The 20,305-nt window shown below is 43.5% G+C and overlaps 3 protein-coding genes across 3 annotated transcripts; 1 reads left to right on the forward strand and 2 right to left on the reverse strand.

Annotated features, from left to right (window-relative positions):
* Positions 1–6,587: 6,587 nt before the first annotated feature.
* On the reverse strand, positions 6,588–8,592 carry s100z (S100 calcium binding protein Z; the record flags this gene model as incomplete). Its single annotated transcript, XM_079735971.1, has 2 exons — positions 6,588–6,746; positions 8,452–8,592. 2 exons carry the CDS (start codon positions 8,590–8,592, stop codon positions 6,588–6,590), a joined length of 300 nt encoding a protein of 99 aa, XP_079592097.1.
* Positions 8,593–14,302: 5,710 nt separating this feature from the next.
* ch25hl2 (cholesterol 25-hydroxylase like 2) lies at positions 14,303–15,238 on the forward strand (the record flags this gene model as incomplete). Its single annotated transcript, XM_079734161.1, has 1 exon — positions 14,303–15,238. One exon carries the CDS (start codon positions 14,303–14,305, stop codon positions 15,236–15,238), a length of 936 nt encoding a protein of 311 aa, XP_079590287.1.
* Positions 15,239–16,432: 1,194 nt separating this feature from the next.
* On the reverse strand, positions 16,433–19,927 carry f2rl1.2 (coagulation factor II (thrombin) receptor-like 1, tandem duplicate 2). The gene is made up of 2 exons (XM_079734101.1): positions 19,745–19,927; positions 16,433–19,500 (listed from the first exon to the last, which is right to left on the reverse strand). Exons 1-2 carry the CDS (start codon positions 19,803–19,805, stop codon positions 18,410–18,412), a joined length of 1,152 nt encoding a protein of 383 aa, XP_079590227.1. The 5' UTR covers positions 19,806–19,927; the 3' UTR covers positions 16,433–18,409.
* Between the last annotated feature and the right edge of the window lie 378 nt (positions 19,928–20,305).

Consider the following 20,305-nt stretch of genomic DNA (forward strand, 5'->3'; position numbering starts at 1 on the left):
GACCCTAAACTAACTATGACCATATGTTTAGTAAAGGAGATTACTTGTTACATTCAGACTTTCAAGCTCTATTTTATTGTGGTTTTATGGATGCAATAACATTATCTTCCACTTTCAAAATGCCAGCAAGGGACTTACTAACACCATGGTGGTCAGAATGACTATATAAATACGTATATACACACACACACACACACACACACACGCACGCACGCACGCACGCACGCACGCACGCACGCACGCACGCACGCACGCACGCACACACACATTCATGGCAGTGAGCTCATAGTTTGGTTCAGGGTTGATTGCATGAGGCCACTCCGTCTCATGATCTGCTCCAACCATCTGCTCAAATTCCCAGACCCCCCCCCCCCCCCCCCCCACCTGCCCCACGACCCCCACCTTGTCTGATAGCATCTCAATAATAAATATAGAGAGTATGATCAACCCGCCAGGGGCTGTGTCCGGGATTGAAGCGTGGGATGAGCCCTATCACAGAGCAGCACCTGGCCCAGAGTCACAGTGATGGATATTGTGCTGGGCTCCTGGGTGACACGCTGGTTGTGATCCTCTGGTCAGGATGTTTCTGTATGATGCCATGGTGAGGAGTGAATCTGGAGCCGTGCAGTTCACCAGTCGACATTATTGACATGTTGTTTGTAGGTATTTGTAGCCTCCAGAGTCAGTATACAGAAAAATTCATTTCAAATCGAAGCATCGGTTTATTTTGAGTGCGTCTTTGTATTGAAGGTCTAAATAGCAGAGTGGTGTGGTGTGATTAACTGGAGTATGGTTAACTGGGATGTGGTCAACTGTGGTGTGGTTAACTGGGGTTTGGTTAACTGTGATGTGGTTAACTGGGGTGTGGTTAACTGTGATGTGGTTAACTGGGGTTTGGCGTGGTTAACTGGGGTGTAGGTGGTTAACTGGGGTGTGGTTAACTGGGATGTGGTTAACTTGGATGTGGTGTGGTTAACTGGGTTCTGGTTAACTTGGGTATGGTGTGGTTAACATGGGTGTGGTGTGGTTAACTATGGTGGGGTTAACTAGGGTGTGGTTAACTGGGGTGTGTTGGGGTTAACTGGGTTAGGGTAGGGTTAGGTTAGGTTAACTGATGTGGGTTGGTTAACTGGTTGAGGGTTTGGTTAGGTTAACTGGTGTGGGGTGGTTATCTGGGTTAGCGTTGGGTTAGGTTAAGTGGGGTGACTTACTGCCTTACTGCACAGCATGAAAATTAAATGTTTTTTCATGAGCATAAAAAGCTTCTTAGCAAGCACTGAGGTACCAGACAGACAGTGTAATCCCTCTGTCTCTCTATCACCCTCCCTCTCCATCCATATATGGTATTAATAAAAAACACCATTTCCTTCACTGTATCTACACAGAAAAACTCCAGTCCCCAAGAACAGCTTGTGTTTTCTCCCTGATCTGGAGTAGGGAAGATTACATCTTCTAGGTGCTATTACGTTTGTTTTCTCTTCTTATATATAACTCCCTCCCCTGGGTCATCAAGGCTGAGAGGGAGGTCAGGTGTGTGTGTGTGTGTGTGTGTGCGGCTGTGTGTAGGGGCGGGAGAGGCGGGGGATGGAGACTATAGAATTTTAGGATGAAGAATATAAAACACAATCAAACAAGGGTGGACTTCACCGGATGCAAAGCCCCCCGCTGTTCTGACCAGGATTATGGGCTTGGACCGCGGACTGCACAGTGGCATAATCCCTGGGTGTTGGGCGATTGCCCTAAAATGGATGGACTGCTGCGTTTGTTCTAACGAAGCAGATTTAAGAAATCGGTTTCCAAGTGTCACCTGGAAGCAGATCTCTGGTCTATTCGGGGCCTGCTGCTGAATGCTGGCCGATGATCAACACAACTGAATGGTGAGGCTCCACGCTGAATATCAACACTTCATTCATTCAGTCTTGATTCCTTCATGGGTTCATCGTAAGCAGTGGGAAGCCAGTCTGTGGACCACAGGAACCCAATGAATCAAGTATCCTGTGATGCAGGATTATTTTCTGAATATCACTATTGTTTGGATTCGTTTTGCCGTTGAAATATGTACGCATGTAGGCATGTTTGAACAACCATATACATCCATAATATCCTTTTAAATACTCATTGCCAAAACAATCCTCACATTGTTTCAACTGGTTTATTCACATAACCTTCATGTCGTGTCACTAAGTGTATGTTTTGGCTTGCTGCCGTATGAGCTGAAGAATATCCCTCCAGTGTCTCCTAAGTGTCCTAAAGAGAGTGAGGCATGCAGTGGCGGAGGGGGGGGTGGATAGTAGGGGGGCTCCGGGGCCTGTCTCGGAGACTCTCTCGCCAGGTAGCGATCTGGATGAGGAGGAGACAGAAGGAGGACAGAGGAGAGATTGTCCTCTGCTGTAAGGGCTTTGTGCCTTGTCTTCACATTGAAGGCAGCCCGCTCTATGACCTAAACGACAGAATCTACCATTCGTCAATCTGACCCAAAATGACAAATTTGATCGTGGTCCAGTACCCCGGTTGACAGGTTTAAGGAACAACAATACATCTCACAGAATAAAAGCTAGAGACTGCGTATTTTTCCCATGAAAGAGGAATCAAGACTCGCAAGTTCATCCAGTTGGGGGTTGAGGTAATCAGAAGATTAAAAAATAGACACCATTCAAGGGGGCACATAATGACTTGGGATTAAGGTAGAGACGTATGGTTGCTTTTATATGAATCAAGGGATTAAAGGCGCATTCATGTTCCTAGTAAAAACGAGATGCCTCGTCAGTGATGACGCTCATGCTTACGCGTGTTTTTGACAGCGACCGTTCATGTGCACTGCGTTAGCAATCTAAAAGCTCTTCACAACAGGGTTGTTTTATCCAACAGTCAGAGACTTCCGGGATGACGTCAGGGCGAATGGAAGCATAGAGTTAAACTCCCAGACTGATTTTATATAATCCCTTAAACTAAAATAGTTACATATATATATATATATAATACAAATAATCCCCCATCACAAAATCAATAAAAAATTATTTGGAGCTTGTCTAACACTTAGTATGCATAATCGAATAGAGACTATAAAGATGATAATTTTGCCGCGACTGTTGTTTCTTTTCCAATCCCTACTGGTACAGATACCGACTAAACTATTTACTTAATGGAATCGGATGATTTCTAGGATATATGGCAGAGTAAGAAACCAAGAGGACGTTTTAAAACACTACAGTTATCCAAAGAAAAGGGAGGCATGTCTCTACCTTGTCTAGAAGACTATTATAAGGCAGCGCAATTACAATATTTAGTTTACTGGTGTATCAATGATTACGAAGCAAAATGGAAAGAACTAGAAATAAACCACCTTGATATCCGACTTCAATCCCTGCTTGGTGATACAAAGACTAAGACCATTTACAGGAAAAATAAGTAAATTTACAATGGTTCCTCTCAATATCTGGTTTAAAGTACGTAAGAATCTAAAATTGGAGAAAAAAGCACGAGTGCAGAGATGGGTTGAACATGATGATGATTTTAAGCCAGCACAGATGGACTTGAGGTTTAAACAACTGACCAGGAAGGGCATCACATCATACTGCGTAATTTCAACCAATCCAGGCTTGGAAAGTTTCCTTTATCTTCAAGAATCCCACAAATTAGACAGACAGGACTTCTACTGATATTTACAGATTAGGCATCATTTTGGCAGAAACACAAAAAATTATAATGAAGCTGATTTGGATCTAATCAAAGTTCTTATTGATGCTTATGGAGGCAAAATCCGTAAGAAATTGGTGTAACTAGCCGGTGATACGGGCGACCGAAGATTATATTCCTGTTTACAACATTCCAAGAAACATTCTACACTTTATATTAAAACTAATTGGGAGAAGGAACCAAACATAACCTTAACAGAAGATGAATGGTTAAATATATGTCAAATAAAATCTTCCACCACTAGTTCGGGCCAATGGAGAGAATTTTCATGGGAAAACGCTGTAAGTTTTTTTTATTACTCCAAGAAGAAAGTACTAAACAAGGAACAACCAACCAAAAGAGAGTGGTTAGTAATTGAAAAAGAAATATACGAGATGGAAAAGCTTACATTCACCCTTAGACTTTGTATTAATACATGTCATAAGTACTGGTTAAAATGGTTATCACATGAGTAAGCCAAGTATGGAGAAAGAATATTATTTAGATTAGAATTTCCAAATTACTTCATTTGTGTCAGGTCTGATCGAATTTACACTGGACTTCGAGGCATGCTTCTTGGATATAAAAGCCATAAAGATTCAGCCACTTTAGTTACCTATGCTGGATTTACTTAATTTGGACTCTAAGGACTTTATCTGAATTGTGATGACATGCTGGTGATACTTTGATTTTGTGGCCATCCCCTGTTAGGAATATTATGGAGGTAACCTGTAACATCTGTTCTGATTGTAGATGTTAAGCTTTATTATGCCCTGCCTTCGGTGACCTAACTGTTTTGTTCTTTTGTTTTTGTAATTGTATGTGCTTTATCCAAAAAAAAACTAAAAAACTAAAAACAGTCAGAACTAAACAGAACTTAGTAGGATCAGTTTCAAGTTTGCACACCTTTATTTCCTTGTAGCCAATCACCTACTATCCTTCTGCTTTTATTTAGGAGAAGCACATTGTATTGCCAATGTATGGAGGGCTATACTTATCTAGAGCGGGTTTACCAGTAAACAAAGTTTAAAACTGAGCAAAGTCGATGCCAACAGACACTTATAACGTCAATCAATAGTAATTATGTGATATGATGGTTGATTCTTTTATATTGAGTAAAACTTTCAAGTTCCAATGCGTCACCAACCGGGCAACTCTGTTATCAAAATCTGGCCCAGATTCTACTTCGGAAGTAGAATCATCAGAGCTTCATGAGGTGTCGTTCACGAGAACTTTGCGACGTCACAAAAATGTTTTCCCTATAATTCCCAGCGATCTGAACGCACCATAAGCCCTATGCAGGAAGTGAGATGGGGTATTATCCATCTCCAGAAGTATTGCTGTTTTCTTTTTGACCAGGGTTGCTAAACTAGCCAACACTTCAAACCCAAGATCGACCCAAAATAGAACAGCTCATATGGTTATATTTTGGGTCGTATTAACAACCTGTTCTGTTGTATAGGTTGAAGATCACGTTGAATCTGGACCCATGTATTGTGATCTGTATCCTATTGGATCTGTGTTGCGATCTGTATCGTATCTTGATCTGTGTTATGACCTGTATTGCATCAAGATCTGTATTGATACCTGTATTGTATTGTGATATGTATCATATCGTTACCTGTATCTTACCGTGATTTGTATCATATCATGATCTGTATCGTGATCTGTATCATATCGCGATCTGTATCGTATCGTGATCTGTATCGAATCTTGATCTGTATCATATCGTTATCTGTATAGTATTGTGATATGTATCGTGATCTGTATCGTATTGTGATCTGTAACGTATTGTGATCTGTATCATATCATTATCTGTATCATGATCTGTATCATATCATTATCTGTATCGTATTGTGATCTGTATCGTATCGTGATATCCCCAGCTTAGTAAACATTTTACCTAAACCTCATTGCTACTGTGATTTGTGTGGGGTTTTCCCAGATGGCAGGCCACAATTTTTGATAGGGAACTTCTATTTACATGCCATTTGATTAATGTTTTTAGAGACCATGAATGCATAAAAAGTACATTCCTTTCATGGCATGGGTGACCCCATCCTACCACTTACACCTAGCCCACTGTGAATTTCATACCCGACAAGCAAGGCAGGACCACTGTTTCTAATTAGATCTGTGAAAATATATATTTGATTGGTTGGAACATTTAATGGTCATGAAAGACCTTGGGTAAACACGTGGTTGAACGACACAATGTACACACACACACACACACACACACACAACACACAGCACAACTGAGCTCAGTGATTTATTTTACATTTGATGTATCACATCCCAACGTCAAATGATCCTGGCCATCTGGCTGGATTAAAGAATGATTCCACATGCCATTATCTAAAGACTGGAGCCTTTTTGATGAGCACAATACTAAATACAATACTAAAGACAAAACAAATGATGATAGATATTACTAATACACACAGATAATTTAATCTATAGGATTTCTATATGGCAAATGCTTATACTGCACAAATTCTAAATGTTTTCAGGAAAAGTTTGAATAGCATTATTAGTTAGTATTAGTGGAAACAAGATGCAGTCTTTCTCAGAATAGACCCTCATTCACATCCATTTTTGATTTTGACATTTATACATTTCCTACTCATACAAACTATGAATATGAAATGAATAGTATGCACAAAATAAATAATAGATATGTTTGTAGCACTAGACTAAACAATACAGGATAAGACCAAGATTTAGCGATATTCAAAAGCAATAAGGAAATGATGGATACTCTGAGACTATGCAGATTGTTGAGACATTTATTGAGTTCTGGGCTGCATACTTATGCTCCGATATATGATATTGTATAATCTAAACTCCAGCAGAGGGTGTACATGTTTTTATCAACACTGATTGGCTTGTGTTGGTGGTGGCTTCAGCTTCTATTTAGACTTCAACTTCTGCTGCTCCTGGAAGAAGTCGTTGCATGCCACGGTGAGCGCCGCCACCAGCACCACAAACTCGTTGAAGTCCACCTCGTTGTCCTTGTTGGAGTCAAGGTCGTTCATGATCTTCTCCACGAGCAGGGGGTCCTTCTGGGACTGCAGGCGCCACAAAGAACAAGAAACATGTCATCATTAGTCAAGGAAAACTGACTGATTCATTGGATCGGCCATTAAGGGGAAAATTGAAATTATTTCAATGACAGCTAACTCAAATTCATGATCAAATAATTACGATGATCATAAAAAATACCTTGATGAGTACGGGTGAGTCATCTAGTATGATGAGCAATTCAATGCATGTGACAATTTTTCTTGACCGTCAATAAGTATCCTTCAAATAATAATAGGATTCAGTTGAGGTTCATCTCAAAAAAATGCAAATGTTGTTATGCAGGAGAGACAATATTTTCATGGATCAACGACTCCACAATTAAGGGAATTCATGATTAATGAGATAATGGCTAATGAACTTCAGAACATTTATCCTGGAAAGAGGCAGCTGTTCATGCAACAAGACAGATTCTCTTCCTCCCACATGATACAGTATTACAGAGACCAGATTTTGCATAGACTACCAAAATGTACAATGTTTTTTACACCAACCGTTTAGGTTATGTATTTGTAATCGAATGTGGTGCAAGCTTCATTAAATAACATGTTTTATCAAAGACACAAAATTTGTCCTATTCCCCGGCATCAAAACTCATTTGTACATTACATCTAATACATATATAATGTGCAACAGCAATAAGCTGTAATGAACCTCAACAGACAAGGATAATGTCAATAATGTTGTCCATCGAGGCTGAGTAACATCCGAGTTGGCACTGACCGCCCCTGACTTGATGGCTTCTGAAGCCTAATTTGGTCTCCTACCCTCCAGGCACCAGGGCCGTGGTTCTGCAGTCGGCTGTGTTCAGTAGAGACCTTGAGGCTAAAATAACGCACAGCTGATCACACACGCAATAGCCCTTTAATTCCCTCCGCCTCCAAATCACCATCACCATCGCAGCGGGATTGAGAAACATTACACGATTCTCTCCACCTTCAAGCCCCAGGGGCTGGCTAGGATATTTCTGTTGGGTTACTCAGTGATGGCTGCCAACTTATCTGTTTAAAGCAAACTTAAATAGGAGACCAAGAACGAAACTCCAGAGGCATTCGTGTTGAAGCAGATTTAGTCCATGACCATGAACATTGATGAAGCTCACACCAAATCCACCCACAAAGATGAAGGTCATGCCCGTTTATCTGACCCAAAAGTAAACATTAAAATTACTCACGAGTTAAGACCTTAAAAGTGTCCCCACACATTTCACTCTTAACATTTCATGACAGTTATGAGATAATGTTGTTTGTAATTGTATGCAGGCAAACATATCTGCTAAGCAAACAACATCTTATTTTTTCCCTCCCTGACTATAATTTATTTGGCAGCACTGGAAAGAAGGACGTCACATCGGAGAGAGCGGAGTCTCCTCGGGGAGGAGCTGCTCTAAAGAGGTGACCACCCCCCGGGGCGCCGTGACGTCATGAGGAGGGCTATATTTAGCCGGCGATACGGGCGACCAAAGATGATGATGATGATGAGCAAGCACCTGAGGCTCGCGCGTCCGCATGAGCGATGAGGAGAGGTGAGGGACAAATGAAAAAAATAGGAGGATAGATGAAGAACTGTTCCGGAAATTTCCCAAAACTGTTCTGTTCCAAATCCATACCCTACACAAAGGTCCTAGTAAACTCGCGCAAAAACCTGTGAAAGTTAAGGACGGTACAGCTAAAAAATATCAATTTGCTTTACCGTGAGGAAGTCAGTGAGCTCACTGGTCAGGAGCTCTTTGAGCTCGCCCTTGTTCAGCTTGTACTTGTCCCCATCGTTCCCTGAGTAGTTGTAGAAGACCTTGATCATGGCGTCCATGGCTCCCTCCAGCTGGCTCGGCATCTTGGTCAGAGGATGAAGGATAGTGGAGTGATCTGGGGGGAAGATGAAATATAAACACCTACAATAAAGCAGAAGGGCACCTCCTCATTTACACTGGACTGTTCTAACGAGATGTCTGAATAGATCGACATATCTGTTCTTAAAAGAGCAGAGGATCGTCAGACAAAAAACAATCATCGATTTTCTGCTCAATGTTACAAAGTTGCCGTTGTATAATCGATAGTATCATATGTAATCTTAATCTAATAGGCTTATTAATTATACCATCTGAAAAAACCACAACCTCAAATTACATTTCACAATCATCCTGTACATTCATGGAATAAAAGCACATGTAATAACAAACAAGTAGAAGTTGACTATATGACATCAAAGAGCGCTTACATTGAGGATAACAGCAAGACACTACAATGAACTAAACAAGGTTATCCCTGACAGTATCCCCTACCTGCGGCCCGCTATCAGCGTACAACAGAGCGGTACTCACCCCAGGATAGAGTCGGATGGAAAAGTGCCGCGAGGCAAGGCAGGAGCACTTGTTTATTAGGAGGGATCTAAACGGCACCACCCCTCTCCCGTCAAGATAATTAATTCCACAGGTGAACGGCGTCCATGGCAACACTCCTTTTTTTCTTTCCACCTTTTTAATCAATACTCTGAAAAACAAAACAGGTACTTGAGTCAGTGGCGCAGCCCCAGGAGACTACCTCAGTCCTCAGCAGGCTCCGGTTGGAACCCTTGAACCCAGCCGGAGTGAGAGGAACAGAGGGGAGGAACAGCAGGGAGCTCTCTGGTAACACACACAGGAGACCTGGGTAGTGGAACGGGTTCTGTGGGATGTGGTCATGCGTTGGAGAGATTGTGAATAGCAAATAGGTTGACACATTTGGGATTAAATTATTAAAGTTCCTAAAGGGAAGATGTCATTGTGTTGTTTTACTTAGTTTCACTGTGGTTTGTTTAGAACGGTTGGGGCACACACCATCTCTTCCCTGGCACCCAGTTTTTCCCTGGCATCCCCCCCCGAGGGGATGCTGTCATCAGGTGTGCAGAAGAAACGTTTCCTTTACTCGCTGCTCGCAACACACACACGCACCGTTTATCAGCTGATGAAAGAGTTTCAGCACCAAGCCGCCCAGCAGCGGTGGACCTGTTCGTTCTGAGGTTAACCATAAAGGAAAAATGATCACTTCTGAACGTACACACAGCCCAAACCCATCCCTTCCACATCTTCACAGCAGAAACTGGTCCATTTACACTATTCTGTTGCTGATGTGATGGACTTCATTCTGAATATATATTTAACAATTAGCTATTCATAGGGCTATTCCCCACTATTCACAGAGCCTGAGGTGAATAATTGTTTTAGTATATACTACACGGGAACACTCCAAAAAGAAACAAGATAACACTTTTTTGCCTGGATTTATTTGTTTTTATGAGCGGTTTATTTGTTTTTATTAGCGTGACGAGACGACTGTCACGCAATATCCCGAGTTTGAGATCTTCATCATGGGATATTGTCCAATATCTCAAGATAACAAACCAATCAAATTGGCCATCTGGTTCACGAGTAGCATATACTCAATATATATATATATATATATATATATATTGCATATGTTTGGTAGTTGTTTCATAAGTGAATGTATTAGTTTGTTCTGATTGGTTAATTGATGGGTCAATAAGTTAATAAACTGTAATCTGTATCCTCTGCATTGTGTTATGTGCAAACGGTTGTCTTCTCGTAGGTTTGCTTAACTTCTATGTATTTAGGATCTTTGTATTTCTATCCTTTTATTCCAATTTAATTAATCCAATGTGACCTAATAGAGAATCACATCCGCTGATTAGATTGAATCCTCCTCAGAAGCAGCTTGACCTCGCCACACTGCTCCCGTTAAATTAACTTTACTGTAATTCACATTTGATTTGACACACGTCCTTGATTGAGAAGGATTTGGCCATCTCTGTAAAGTCTGATGCAAGGGCTATATGGGCTGATATTAAAATCTCTGTCTAGACTGTGATGACAAGCCCCACAGTCAGCCGACCCCCTGCTCACAGGGCCCTCTAGCGACGGCACAACGTATTGCTGGTGCCTGATTTAATTCTGCCACACCGAGCGAACTAGCGAATAACCTCTGCAAACAGCGATAGTCTGGTTTAGGTGGAGGTTGAGCGGTTGCAACCGGGTTTACCTTGCTACTAAAGACGGACAGACCCCCGTTGACTGGTTCTTTAGGTGGACCTCAGCACGCCTTACCAACACCTGATGGACAACATGAAGAACCAGACCACAAGGCTTTGATCAGAGAATTGATGTTTGCACTCATCATCTCACACGACCTTGAGATGGTTTCCAGCAAGGCAGCCAACTTTTAACGATGTTTCTCACTTTTCACCTGCGACACCACTTTCATACCGAAAATGTGTGTGTGTATGTGTGTGTGTGTGTGAGCGCGTGCGTGTGTGCGTGCGTGTGTGCGTGCGTGTGTGTGTGCGTGTGTGTGTGTGTGTGTGTGTGTGTGTGTGTGTGTGTGTGCGCCGCTTCATTTAGGTCTTTATTATCATGCGCTAACCAAAACTCAACTGCAACTCAACTGGTATCGGTTTGAACTCGAGTGGTGATCGACCAGCCCGGGCTGTTATTCACCTGTAACAGTAGCCTAGCTCTGCACATCTCACTACACAGCCCACCAGGAAGTGGCCCCACAGCCCATTTCGACGAGATTAATTACCAAATACCAACCCAACCTGTGACAGCTGATCCAACTCAATGCATATGTCTGCCCTGGTGATGCTTTGCAAGGGGGTCACACGCTAGTGATGTGAAGAGTTGACCCTCTATGAGGTCGGTGATGCTGTGCATGATTCACTTCTCATACGCCCAGGTGTTTTGCAGCTGAATAAACTGTTAAGCCATAACCTAGAGGGCACAGTGCCGTGTGGTGTCTTGCACGCCCTCTGCAGTAAATACAAGGAAAAGGAAGATTTGCCCCGCACTAGAGTAACATTTTCTAAATACAATTTCAGGTATTGGGTGCAATTGAATTAATGGGATTGTTGCTATTTGTAGAAACAATCAGCATGCAGGCTTACTACTGATTGTTTTACTTTTTTAATTTTACTAAAAAATAAAATATATAGGCCTATATATTATTTATTAGTCAATCATATAAATTGCCACTTAAGTTTCCTAATTTAAGAACAGATAATATAGTAGGAAATTGTTTACTGAAATAAACATTTTCAACCTCCCTGGCAAACTTTGAAGGCGTTGTGGGAAAACACCAAAAATAAATGACAACCATCTCATCAAATATTCCACTCTGTTGTGAAATGATATAAAGTAGATGAAACCTTATAAACCACCCTATACCCAATACCAATAATAACACCCATCACTGCGCATGGAGATCCTATATGGAGAGGTAAAGTCCTGTTTCACCTTGGATTTGGTCATTGTTCCATTTGATGATCTCACTCAGTTCACTCAAGGCTCTTCACACAAGCAAGAGTCTCCACTCTAAGGAATTAGATATAGGGCCTATGTACAGGAACGCAGAGGGACAGGATAGTCCACTCAGAGGAGAAAGGTACTGGGTTCAAACCCCAATCAAACACAAAACATTCCGGCATGGTAAGTTGAGAAAGAACGTTTAACCCCCTACCTGCTCCTTAATGACCTGTCTCTGTACTGTCTAACCCCTACCTTCTCCATAATGACCTGTCTCTGTACTGTCTAACCCAGGGGTCTCAAACTCAACTTATCTGGCCGCTGGAGGTAGAGTCTGGGTCAGGTTGGGCCGCATCAAGTATTCCACAGAAAAAAGGAGCACAACTGACCCAATCTAAGTTAATGATCGGGCTATAATTAGATCATGTTGGCTATGTAATCGCTGACAACACGGGACATTTCATAGTGGTTGGTGGAAACCAGGACATTTTAGAGTCCTTTGGCTTTTGTCGGGACTCAGGACACGCAACTCAAAATTGGGACTGTCCCGGCAAAACCGGGACATCTGGTCACCCTACCACAAGTGATAAAAAAGCATGGCAAGCCACTCAGCAAAAATGTGCGTTTGACAACAACGGGCGGGCCGCACTAACACTAAACTTTGATGTCAAGTAGGGGGCCACAAAATATCATCCAGCGGGCCTCAATTGGCCCCCGGGCCGCGAGTTTGAGACTCCTGGTCTAACCCCTACCTTCTCCATAATGACCTGTCTCTGTATTAACTGTCTAACACCTACCTGCTCTTTAATGAACGGTCTTTGTGCTGTCTAACCCTTACCTGCACTCTAATGAACTATCTCCCTACTGTCTAACCCCTACCTCCTCCTTAATGACCTGTCTCTGAACTGTCTAACCCCTACCTGCTCGTCAATGACCTGTCTCTGTACTGTCTAACCCCTTCCTCCACCTTAATGATCTGTCTCTGTACTGTCTAACCCCTTCCTCCTCCTTAATGAATGAGTCTGAAGTCAGTGAACTGTGCTGTGGATCAACACGTCTAATAAATGACTAAATAGGTAGTCGCTCAGAGGTTGAATAATAATATAAAATAATTAAATGAATAAAAATGCAATGAATCAATGCTTTAACAAAATATAAGCTTTCCCAATATATACAATAAATATAACATAATTTATTTTTGTTACATATTCACAAAGCAATTCCATTTTATTACATAATATCTTCATAACATTGATTCATTAACTTTGATCATAAGATTATCTTAATAATAAACTTCCTCCATGGCACACCATAGGAACATGAACAGTGGGGGGCATTAGCTGCTTTCCAGGCTTCAACAATGATGGCTCTGTGTGTCAGTGGAGCCACCGCCTTCCTTCTCTACATCAGCTGAACGGCGCTTTTCAACTGATCCTGGCTGTGACAGTTCCGACACAGTGTTATGATTAATGACTTGTAGACTGACTAGAATTACTAAACCTGCTGCGAGTGTGTGACTGTATGTGTGTGTATGTACGCACATGTGTGTTTATGTGTGTGCACTAGTGTGTGTGTGTGTGTGTGTGTGTGTGTGTGTGTGTGTGTGTGTGTGCATGCACATGTGTGTGTATGTGTGTGCCTGTGTGTGTGTGTGTGTGTGTGTGTGTGTGTGTGTGTGTGTGTGTGTGTGTGTGTGTGCGCATGTGTGTTTGTGTGTGTGGGTGCCTGCGTGTCTGTGTATTTGTGTGTGCATTAGATAAGGGTGAGAGGATGAAAAGAAGAACAATTGTAAACCATCCCATAGACCTTAAGAGCTCCAGAGTGACGGCTCAGGTCTCAACACCAGGCCCAGTAGTGGAGGCGCTCCCTCCATGATCTGGGTCAGAGATGGGAGCTATTGTGGCCCGGGTTGTGAGTCCTGGCGGCGGTCCTGGTGCCATGAGAAAGAGCCCTTTAGTGAGCGCTTCTTTTGAGACACGGGGGTGGGCTGGTATGGGGGGTGGGGCTTTACCATACATAAGACCAGCTAACGAGCTGCCCGTGCAATTTGGCACCGGCCACACCAGATGATCTGCTTCCTTTTTTTTTTGGTCTCCATACACAAAGAAACCTCCAGGAACATCGATTCACTTTCAGGCTGTTATTTCTTTCCTTTTTGCAGCTGGGTGTCGGCTCTTGGCTGTAGGCTGTAGGCTCTTGGCTGTAGGTCTCCTCGTGAAGCACAGCGTGCCGACGCTGCTGGATCAAGACATGAGCAGCAGCAGGGTGCTCCGCAGCACCCCGGACGATCCGTCCTGGGTGCTGGACCTCGGCAACCTGACCGCCGCCCTGCTCCCCGAGGGCTTGGTCCTGCAGCCGGTGTGGGACCACCTCCAGCAGCACCATCAGCTCCTCCTGCGCAGCCCGCTGTTCCCTGTGGTGCTGTCTGTGTCCACCTACTTTGTCCTGGTGGGGCTGTACACCGGCCTGGACCTGTTGGCACCCACCTGGCCCTGCGTCAACCGCTACAAGCTGCACCCGCAGCGCCCCGTCACCTCGGCCCACGTCTGCTCCACGCTGGGCGTGACGCTCTACAACCACCTCATGTACATCTTCCCGGCTGCAGTGGCCCAGTGGCTGTGGTGGCCGGCCACTGCGCTGCCGCGCCAGGCGCCCACCCTCTGGGAGTTCCTGCTGGGGATCCTGGGCTGCACCGTGGTCTTTGACTTCCAGTACTACCTGTGGCACCTGCTGCACCACAGGGTGCCCTGGCTGTACCGGACGTTCCACGCCGTACACCACCAGTACAGCCAGCCATTCAGCCTGGTCACCCAGTACCTGTCTGGCTGGGAGCTGTTCAGCGTGGGCTTCTGGGCCACGGTGGACCCCGTCCTGCTGCGTTGCCACTGCCTCACCGCCTGGGGCTTCATGGTGTTCAATATCTACGTGTCCACCGAGGACCACTGCGGCTACGACTTCCCCTGGGCCATGCACCGCCTGGTGCCCTTCGGCCTGTGGGGCGGCGCCCCCAAGCACGACGCCCACCACCAAAGGCCCGCCACTAACTTTGCTCCTTTCTTCTCCCACTGGGACTGGCTGGGGGGAACCAATACCTCCACCACCACCAGCAGCACCCTCTCAGGGACCACCCCCACCCTCAGCACAGAGCAGGAGGTAAAGGAGGAGATGAAGGGAAGGAAAGACTAAACTACAGACGCTCCACCTTGTCCCTTAGATCACCTTTTAGACCCCCCCTCACCACATTCAGTAGGTTCTCGTGGTTCTCATGAATGATCCTCCATTTGGCTCTTTTCCTATTCCGTTGTTTTTACCAAACACTCTGACTTTAACGCTTTTTCAGGAATGGGTTTGTTTTTGATTATAAGTCTGGTAAGGGATTCATATAATCAGCTTACATATTGACATACCTTTCAATGATGTACTCCTCTTTCATAGAGATGTTTGAGTTTCAGTGTTATTTGTGTATGTATTCTCTCAGGTTGTTTTTGTATTTGGTGTTTGGTGTTTTTTAAGCTATCTCTTGAGCAAAAGCAGAATTACTGACTGGAACCTGTTTTTGGAAATTATATTCCCTGTGTTTGATCTTACTCGTCAAGTATAAGCTTTTTAGTCACTAGAGAGACATTAAACATGTACTCTTTATGCTCCCTATCAGCGGTGAGCAGTCTTGCTTGCTCAAAATGCATGGACGGATGTCCTGGTGGCTAGTATGGGGTGTGGGGAAAATACTAATTTACTTTTGCTAACATCTGTTTGAAAAGCTCTCATTAGCAGAAACCTTTCTAAAATTCATGAAACAGGCACTGTCGTGATACATGTTTGTCAAAAATAATGCATATTGATGAATTTATAAACTTAATGTTGGTATTTGTTATTATTAATACAAACATATACTTGTGTAATATACTTGTGTTATTTCTTCTATTTATTTGAATGTATCTAATTGTTAAAACTATTGTCTATCATAATGATGAAAATATTTGAAACCTCAAATAAATATTTGAATACCTATTCAGTATTATTTGACTGCTGAACTAAATTGATTCATCTAAACATATCGAGTACATGATATGAAATTAATCGATTTAGACAGCAGAGGTCGCTACAGGCTTGATCAATATACAATCCTGCAGCTGCATGATATACTTGTATAGTTGTATTGCCCAATAATAAAATGGTTTTATTTGACCATCGTCATAATGGCGGACTTGTGAGTTTTATTCACCTTCATTTTTTCATCTTAAATTGAATGAATTAGAAGACGATACAATCTTTTACACAACGATGAGCGTAATGGGTACATTTGAAAGAAAATGTGTTCTAGTGGTTGAAGCCATGCAATATATAGCATAAAAAAGTCATTCAGACCTTTATTTGCCTGCCTACCTCTTTTGACCACATTCCTGTCTTTGTTTTCCCTTAGGATGCCGTTGGTTGGAACCTGCAGGACTGGTTTAACATGTTGCCTCAAGCAGAAGGGAGATATACAGGCTGCAGCCTATTCAGGCGCTGTGTGTGTGTGTGTGTGTGTGTGTGTGTGTGTGTGTGTGTGTGTGTGTGTGTGAGTGTTTTATAAGGATATAATAACAATCATTGGGTCTCGTATACACATTAATCATGTGCTGGTCTGCCCAGTGTTTTTACCTGCTCATCACCACCACCAGTTTCTACGATACCGGTCACCTAAGGCATGGCTGCCAACACCTCAAGAACGCACACAAGGGCGCATATATTCACAAAACATTGAAGTCCGTTAATCATCCCCGTTTTTCAATTAGGATTATGACAGCAATTTTCAATTTATTCAGTGCTCTTTCTGAGTTTATCTACAATGTGTTTGCAAATAATTTCATGGTCCAATTTAAGAATGGTCCAAGAATTCCGTTTTTTTATCATTGGTATTGCTCCTGGATATGGATACGTTTCATTTATTTTTTAGGTTTATTTTTAATTCCAAATATCTTTAAATAGTATATCTACATTTAAGTGGTCAAACTAAAAATATAGGAAGGGGAACCCATCAGCCAGAATCACCTCCATGGCTTTACCACCAACAACAAACAAGACCTAACAAATGCAAATTAATGTCAGGGTGGCTGGGTCACATGACTCAGGGCTCACAACTGGCCAATTCAGGTACAGGCAGGAATAAGTATCGGTGCAAATTTCTCAGTAATAGATAGAATAGATACGCTACCTGTACTGTTGCTACTGAATTGTTATTTGACTTGTTGACTTACATTAACTTGTCCTGCTAATTACCCACACCACACTGAATACTAAATGCAACCCAATAAAGGTGAGGCAAAACTAGGTCGCAATGAATCACCTGACGGCCAGGCTTGCTGCGGGGGTTAGGAGCAGGCAAGGTGTGTTGCTCCTTCTTGCTCAACTTAAGTGAGACTTGTTTTACTTTAACACGTCACCTATTTACTGATTCTATTTTAAAGGTTTTAAGACAACAGGATGTTTAATTCTTATCCAAATTCAACACAAATCACACAACCATTTCAGAGCTAAGGGAAGCACATATCTAAACAATAGTATGTGTTAACAGGACATGAATCCAGATGAAAAGATCCCAACCCCAGCCCCCAAACATTCCAGGGATTCCTTGACAACATTACCATCTTAGGAAAACTACAAACGCTGTCATCATTCTGCAGACACTTAGAATATTTGTTCAGTGACTCACGCCATAACATATCTGCTGTTGCTTAATAGGGACTATAGTTTCATTGAAACCACAGCCCTCTGATGTCATCATTTTGTTTAGTATTTAGTAGTATTTAGTTTAGTATTTATTAGACGCATCAAAGTCGCGTTCCCGATGGGACTGCTGACGCAAAGGAAGGGCCCAAACTAAATAGACATAAAACAAGCAGAAATGAATATAATCTTTTGAAGCCTTCCAGTATTTCATTAAAACGAAAAAGATAGCCAAGTACAAATAAATAATTAGGGTATATCACATTGTACCCCTAAAAATGCGGTCAAAGTGAAATGATGGAGAGTCCTGGCTGCTGTTTACAGTCTTGTTACAGGCCTGCTGTTGACGGTGCTGGAATCATCAAAACATAAATATCCCATATCTTCATTGGTAACAATCATGGCTCATTTGCGTGTGCGTGTGCAGGGATGTCAGGCTCTTTCTATTGACCATAATAGTTCAGTCCTAGACATGCTAAAACAACGCTGAAACCACACGTCGCCGTGGTCATCACAGCTCTAGTCCCCGAAATAACAACAACAACAACGTGTTAATAGATGATTAGGATCTGGGTCAGGGTCATAATCGGGGTTAGGACCAGGGTCCAGGTCAGGGTAATGACCCGGGTCAGTCTCTTGGTTCCTCCTTCAGCAGCTGCTGCTCTGAGTGTTCCCCGAGTCTGACACGTACGCCTGGCTCTTGCGGGAGTACTTCATGGAGCTGAACGACACGCGCATCCGCTTCACAGTACGGCTGCTGCGGCACAGCAGTGTGTTCTTGACGTGGTCGCGGAAGTCCTCCGACACAAAGTAGTAGATGAAGGGGTCCAGGCAGCTGTTGAGGCTGCTCAGGCACAGCGCCGTGATGTAGAAGGCATAAAAGTTGTTTTCCGAGCCGTCCTTCAGTAGCGAGTAGTGCACCACCAGCATGATGTTGCTGGGCAGGAAGCACAGCAGGAAGGTGAGCAGCACCGTGGCGATCAGCAGCACCGCCCGCCGCCGATTCTTGCCGGCGGCGCCGTCCCCCATGCTGCTGTCCAGCGAGCGCAGCAGTCGGACGTAGGCCACCACGATGAGCACGCAGGGCACCAGGAACACCACCAGCGCTGTGAACATGAAGTAGTAGTACGGGTACTGGACCGAGGGGAAGGGGTCCTTGCTGTCATGGATCACGCTGACGTCATGGCAGGTGGTGATGTTGGGGTCGGCAAGACGTGCCGTGTGCTCATACAGATACAGGGGCGTGGTGCTGAGCCAGATGAAGGCCCAGATGCATGCACACACGATGACTGCCATCTTGTTGTTCTTGCGCTGCTGGGACAGAGGGTGGGCCACCACCCAGTACCTCTGCATGCTCAGAGAGGCGATGAACAGCACGGAGCAGTACATGTTGCCGTAGAAGAAGCTCACGTACAGCTTACACATGGCCTCTCCGTAGATCCAGTCGTTGCCGTTCAGATGGTAGGAGATTTTAAGTGGGATCCAAATGACAAACAGCAGGTCCGACAAGGCCAAGTTGGCCATGTAAATAGAGGAGGGGTGCTTCTTCTTAGTCCTGAATACGAAAACCCAGATAGCCATGGCGTTGGCGGGCAGCGCTACGGCAAATACAAAGATGTAGACGATAGGGAGGAAGACGGTGGTCAGACCACTCTGCAGGACGTCTGAAGTCGCCTTGTCCACTTTGATCATTCCCGAATCTTCAGGATCCACACGTCCAACCAAGCCCCGTCCAGTTCCTATTGGAAAGACTTACAATGATTACCCAGCTCCCTTTCTATAATATCCTACCTACTACAGGTGACGACCTAACAATTTTAGGCAGACAACGATTGAATCAAAGACGTTCATTAAATGAAGACGTATTGAGCCTCGGTAATTGTGTGAGTAAAAAAGCGAGCCGTCTCTACGGGACGTAGCGACGCGGAGGACCATAATAAAAGATCATATAGGAAGTAGACAAAGGAGTCTGACAAGACCTACCTGGAATCGCGTTTGTTATCGTAATCCAACTCAACAACACCAATGTTGTTATCACGGCCATGCTGTTCAAATAAAGTCAAGGAGTGTTAAGCCTCACTAAAGAATCCGAGGCAGTGGCGGTCTTTTAACTTCGATACTTAAAACCCAACAACACCCCACCCTAACCTCAGGCAGACGGCTTCAGGGTCGCCTACCTGTATCACGTCATGGAGGTGGAGGCTCCGCCCCTCATCGAGTTTACGGGCCATAGAGTCATGTTGAACGCTTGTCAATATTTATGGAGCCTAAATGGTTCTAATTACACCATTATCCATTCCTTTTTTTATATTATGGGCAATTTTAACTCAATTTCATAAGTGCAATATTTAATTGATATATTCAATGGTGTGTCAAATAACGGAAAACCAAACTGATCTCCTAATTTTCCTCATTTGTGATGACTATCTGATGACAAAAAAAAATCGATTTGGGCAATGTGATTTATTTAAAGAATATAAGATCTCACATATTCGACGAAAAACGAAACAGTAACAACAACGTGCCTCATTTACACAATATACT

The sequence above is a fragment of the Pollachius pollachius genome (genome assembly GCF_949987615.1).
Source record: "Pollachius pollachius genome assembly, chromosome: 4".
Lineage (NCBI taxonomy): Eukaryota > Metazoa > Chordata > Actinopteri > Gadiformes > Gadidae > Pollachius > Pollachius pollachius.

Excerpts from the sequence above, each read along its gene's own strand:
- f2rl1.2 (XM_079734101.1), bottom strand. The coding sequence starts at position 19,805 with ATGGCCGTGATAACAACATTGGTGTTGTTGAGTTGGATTACGATAACA. Across the intron at positions 19,501-19,744 it reads GATAACAAACGCGATTCCAG|GAACTGGACGGGGCTTGGTT; the intron begins GTAGGTCTTGTC and ends TCTTTCCAATAG.